General features: G+C 39.3%; 1 protein-coding gene across 1 annotated transcript in view; it reads left to right on the plus strand.

Moving 5' to 3' along the window:
• LOC106470931 (octopamine receptor 1-like) overlaps positions 1-2355 on the plus strand; it is a 4285-nt gene extending 1930 nt beyond the window's left edge. The window contains exon 2 of the mRNA XM_013931510.2: positions 747-2355. Within this exon, the coding sequence (XP_013786964.1) occupies positions 918-2282 (1365 nt within the window). The 5' untranslated portion in view covers positions 747-917 and the 3' untranslated portion in view covers positions 2283-2355. The remainder of the gene's footprint in view (positions 1-746) is intronic.
• Positions 2356-5937: the final 3582 nt, after the last annotated feature.

A 5937-nucleotide genomic window follows, 5' to 3' on the forward strand; every position in this document is an offset into this window, starting at 1 on the left:
AGCATTGGCAGCAACAACAGTACTTATGAATACAGATAACACAACATTGGCACCAACAACAATACTTTTGAATACAGATAAAAAAAAGCATTGGCAGCAACAACAGTACTTATGAATACAGATAACACAACATTGGCACCAACAACAATACTTTTGAATACAGATAAAAAAAAGCATTGGCAGCAACAACAGTACTTATGAATACAGATAACACAACATTGGCAGCAACAACAGTACTTATGGATAGGGATAACACAACATTGGCAGCATCAACAATACTTATGGATACAAATAACACAACATTAACAGCAACAGCAGTACTTATGGATACAGATAACACAACATTGGCACCAACAACAATACTTATGAATACAGATAACACAACATTGGCAGCAACAACAGTACTAATGAATACAGATAACACAACATTGGCAGCAACAACAATACTTATGAATACAGATAACACAAAAAAGGCAGCAACAACAGTACTTATGAATACAGATAACAGAGCATTGGCAGCAACAACAATAGTTATGGATACAGATAACACAAAAATGGCAACAACAACAACGGTGAATCTGTATACAGATAACTCTTTTACCTATCTGAATATTTAAAAGATTTCGATTAACAAAAGTTTATGATCTGGATTAAATTGTAAAACAATTACTCTGTTATCAACAATCGTGTGATTAAAAAATATATTAATGTTTATTTTAAATTCTAATTAGTTGGTTTGATTTCAGCCAGAAGTCAATCATTCCTGCAGACGTAATGTCCCAAAACAAGATACGATAAATAAATTTCCAGTAATCCTAGTGTGAACTCGAAGTATGGTCCCTCAGAATATCTAACGACAAGAAAGATTTTTGACAGAGTGGACATTCGGCGAGTGGAAGGCAAACAATCCAGTGTCTATGGAACCGTTTCATTACGACGAATACTCAGAAGCAGGGATGTATCAGGAACCTGGTGCAGTGAATTTAAGTGGCAACAGCTGGTACTCTGACGATTCTGAAGGCACTTTATCTGTGTCACAACTTATTGTGATTGGTGCTCTATCTGTGTTGATCTTTTTGACGTTAGTAGGAAACACTTTGGTAATTGCTGCCGTCGCTACCACTCGACAGATGCGGACAGTGACTAATTATTTCGTAGTGTCCCTCGCTGTGACTGATCTGTTGGTGGGCCTACTCGTGCTCCCCCTGGCGGTCATCCAAGAGGTTCACCATTTCTGGCCTCTGGGGAGAGTCGTCTGCGAGTTCTGGATTTCTCTGGATGTGTTATTGTGTACAGCATCTATTCTAAGTCTCTGTTGTATCAGTTTGGATCGGTATTTCGCCATCACTGCCCCAATGACGTATGTTGTTAAACGGAGCTCCAAGTTGGCCCTGGTTATGATCTGCGGGGTGTGGGTGATGTCGGTACTGATAACATGCCCTCCTATATTTGGTTGGCGCGATTCGGATCGACAAAACGCTACAGAGTGTGTATACAACTCCAATAAGGGCTACGTCGTGTATTCCGCTCTGGGATCTTTCTATATCCCCGGTCTAGTCATGGTCTACGTCTACTCTAGAATCTTTGCAGTTGCTCGCAGAAGAGAGACAGTGCTGACGGCCTCCCAAGATGGAGACGTTCACAGGGACGCTTGCTCGATTGAAGATGAGCCAGCACAACCGACGCCAGAAGGGAAAAACGAAATCTACACTTTGACAGAGACCTTCTTCAATAGAAGACCTGGTGAAACTAACAAGAATTCTTCGCCTGAGAGCTACAAGAGATCTAAATCCCTACCGGTTTCAAACACTAAATCTTACCGAATAAGGTTAACTAGTCGTACCTCTAGCACAGGGAGCGACTCGAGAGCGTCCTCGAGATTCTCCAACAGATGGCGCGACAGAAATATTTCCTTCCGTGACATCAAGCGCAGATCAGGTTCTCGAGAAGACACCATCAAAAGACGACAAGGATACGAGCAAACGGCTTTTCAGCGAGAACGTCGAGTGGCCAAATCACTGTCTGTGGTCGTTGGGGGGTTTATCCTTTGCTGGCTCCCGTTTTTCACACTGTACATTATTAGACCGTTCTGCACCGGTTGTTCCATACCGCCAATCGTGGACTCCTGTCTCGTCTGGTTGGGGTGGTTGAATTCGGCTATCAACCCGTTCATTTATGCTCTCAAAAGCAACACTTATAAAAAAGCCTTTGCCCGGTTAACCATCGACAAACTTCGTCGGAGACCCAGACGTAAAAGTCGAAACGTGAAACATTTTTTGTGATTGTTTTGTCGAAAAAAAAAAAAGAAGCGTTTTCACATTCACGTTCTGTATACGTGTCTGTATACTTTAGAAAGATAATGTATACGGAGAAACTAAAAATACCAAACTTCTGTAACCAACTAATCAAATAAACTAGATTGGTTTAGGGTTAACGTCTGGAGTGAAATATTTCAGTTTCTCAATAATGCACAAATTTAAGGTTTGATTCCTGCGATAGCTAGAGTAGAGATAACTTAATTTTTAGTTTTGTAAGCAATAAGAAGCAAATGACAGAATTATTATGTGGGGCGGCGTTTCGGGCTCTTTACTAAACGTTTTCAGCTTAAAGACCGAAGCGTTAATCCCCACCCCCACCCCAATAAACAATGTGGGACAGTCCATTGCATATTTAAACCTTACAGTGACTAAAATACAAGTTAAACAAGCTTAGACTGGTGTATTTTGGAAATAGTAGTCCGCCACAATAAATAATAATACATTTAGTTAGCCTGAAATGGATCTCCCTAAATGCAGGTTTTATAGGTTAAATGCTGAATTTGACCTCTGCGTTAAAGCCCTCAGTGTTTGATATTTTCGTCGCAGTGGGCACAGCAGATAGCCCAATGTGACTTTCGGTATCAATGGTGTACCCAATCATTTTATTCTGACTTTAAGATGGAGTGATATTAGAATTTAACTGGAACGTTGGTTTTATGCGCACGTGAGCTAAATAGCCAAGTCAATGACCTCTGGGGTTCAGATACAGCCGTCCCTAATTTTAACTACTGACCAGAAAGAAGACAACTGCCAGCTGCCGCATAGGCATTGAGCGGCTCTTTACAGCACTTAACAGGACTGATTGTTACTTTTATAACGCGCTTGCTGCCGAAAGTGCGGAGAACGTTCAGTCTCGAAACCTAGATCCTTCGTCCCACATGGCGCGGCACTCTAGCACTAGGCAACACTTGGCCGCAACTAAGGTAAATAGCATTTTTAAATTTCACTCTGGTTTTATCATTATTTAACTGTTAACTGTTAACGTTTAAGAACAGAAGAAAGATAAAAATCTTCCGTAAAAGCCTAATCGTGTTAAGCGTTAAAATAAACATTAATGGCCCACTGATTGCTTTCCAATGAAGAGTAAATGAAACCTAAAACTGATAAAAAAAACCGTGGAAGACACTATAGAGATGAAATCACTTTTAGATAACTCAAGGAATGTCTAGCCAGAAGCCAAGTTTTTTTGTTTTTTTTTTTGTAAAGAAAGTCACTTTCTGATGATATTCGGAAGATTACGAGAATTTTCGCTGTGTTTGATGTTCCTGATCCGACAGTAAAATAACTATAATGTCTCGAAAAATATAACTTCCATTATGCATTCGTTCTTTAAGTAGACATTGTCGGAATTTTCAATCCTACGAGAGACACCTTATGCGACAAATTGGCTAAACGACCAGGTCAAAAGTGTTTAAGGTTAAGACGTAATGACCACAAACTTAGAACTGGTGACCGAGAAGGAGGTCAAAATCTCCTCTTAACCGAATAACGGGACCGACTGGCTGAGGTATGGTATCAACACAGATGAAAGCGCGTCGTATCAGGGCTCGAGCCTTGGACCTCCTGATCCATAGTCTAATAAGCTAACCACTAGGCCACGCTATAATTTATTGAATACGAGTTTTCAGAAATGAAATGGATAACAGTCAGGACTTAAACAGTAATCTTATCACACAACTTCAACTGAATGATGTCATTCGTGGGAGCTCCAAGATGGCGGTAGATGAAGTTACGAAAGTTAAAAACTGTCCAAATACTCGAATACAAAAGAAAAAAAATTGTTCCGAATGCAATGTTTGTGAACAACAACAACATCTTACTGAATGAAACACTCGCTACACACACACACACAAATATATATATATATATATATATACACTAAATGGATTTAATTTATATTCAAATTAATGTTCGTGGAGTCTACAAACAAATTCTATTGATAGGCAAACAATTTAGAAATAGAGAGGTTTCGGAAAACATTGTTAGCAGCATGAAACGATGTGTTGTAGCCTACCCTGCGTTAATTTCATTGAATGGGCTATCTGTGATCTGCCCACTGCAGGTATCGGAACCCGAATTTTAGCGTTGTAGGCTGTGAGACTTGTCCCTGAGCCACCGGGAGGCTAATATCATTATACGTCCACAATGATAGTGGCAAAGGTGTAGATAGTAAAAAATAGAACATTATAAATCAAAATTTACCCAAATAGCTTCTTAATAACGACAATTGTAAGCCTGAATGCACTCCTTCCATGCATGTGGAGTTGTGCCACAGATAATCGAAATCTGACTCTCGTATGGGGTTAAGGTGCAAGGTCCAAATTTTGCATACTATTGAATGGTCCAAAAGGTTAGTAGTTATTAAGACAAAAAAAACCTCCTGCACGAACATTGTTCTTTAGCTGTCCCCGAATCATCATAATATTTAGATGAAAAACAGTTCAACATGGTTCTTCTGATTGGATTGTTCTCAGGTCAGATTCTTCCTTCGCATCAGGTGATAAAAAACAAATGTGTGCTAGCGGCTGCGCACTATTGGCTCTTTTTTTTGTAAGACTGTTAGGATGTCTACGTCACCTGTATTCATACCTATAACTAATCACTCTGTGAAAAACAGTTCAACGTGGTCCTTCTGATTGGATTGTTCTCAGGTCAGATTCTTCCTTTGCATCAGCTGATAAAAAAAATGTGTGCTAGCGGCTGCGCACTATTGGCTCTTTTTTGTAAGACTGTTAGGATGTCTACGTCACCTGTATTCATACCTATAACTAATCACTCTGAGCAGTTTTATTAATTTTTCGGTTTAAAATGTTTCTTTTGTTACTAGTGGCTCAGTGGTAAGTCTGCAGGATTACGACGCCAAAATCCCCATTGGATAGCTTTGCACTTAACAACAATCAATCAATCAATGTTACTATCGACGGCTTCAGCAAATGATGACCTTGAATGACCCACAAACAATTGTTTTCCCATACCTCTCAATTTCTGAAATATTTGTCTCTCAGTGCACTTATGACTAACTCGGTATGTACACGTACTGTTCCACCTTTTCTGGTGTAAAGCTAAATTTCCATAGAAACACAAAGCTACGTTGACGAACATCTTTTATCTGCGATGCCCCGCCCACCGTAAACGCGATTTGAAAACAGGAAAATTCACGTTTAGTAAGACTAATATTTTCCTGATCATGATGGAAAAGTGAATGGTTTCAGTTTTGTTTACTGATGATAAACTTCAACAATTTCTAACAAGTGTAAGCTGGAATACAGTTTTATTTTCCGCTGGACGATCGTCGCTTAGTGGTTAGCGGGCCTGGAATGTGAGTCAGACGATTCATGGTTCGCGACCCGCTATCGAAATATTTCTCCACACACTCTAGAACCGTGGCTGCGCTATAAAAATACCGTATTTTTCGGAATATAAGACGCCCCCTTATTTTTGAAGACAAAGTTTTGGGGAAAACTTTACTAACTCCATTACTATAATTTATTTTATTATTATTTAGGGAGCATTATAAATAGTTATGTTTTTAAAAGAAAAAAATCTACTATGTGTATAAATAACACATTCAGTGGAACTAAACTATGCATGCCTATTTAAATATACTTACACATGGCTT

This window comes from Limulus polyphemus, unplaced genomic scaffold, assembly GCF_000517525.1.
Source record: "Limulus polyphemus unplaced genomic scaffold, Limulus_polyphemus-2.1.2 Scaffold4302, whole genome shotgun sequence".
Classification (NCBI taxonomy): domain Eukaryota; kingdom Metazoa; phylum Arthropoda; class Merostomata; order Xiphosura; family Limulidae; genus Limulus; species Limulus polyphemus.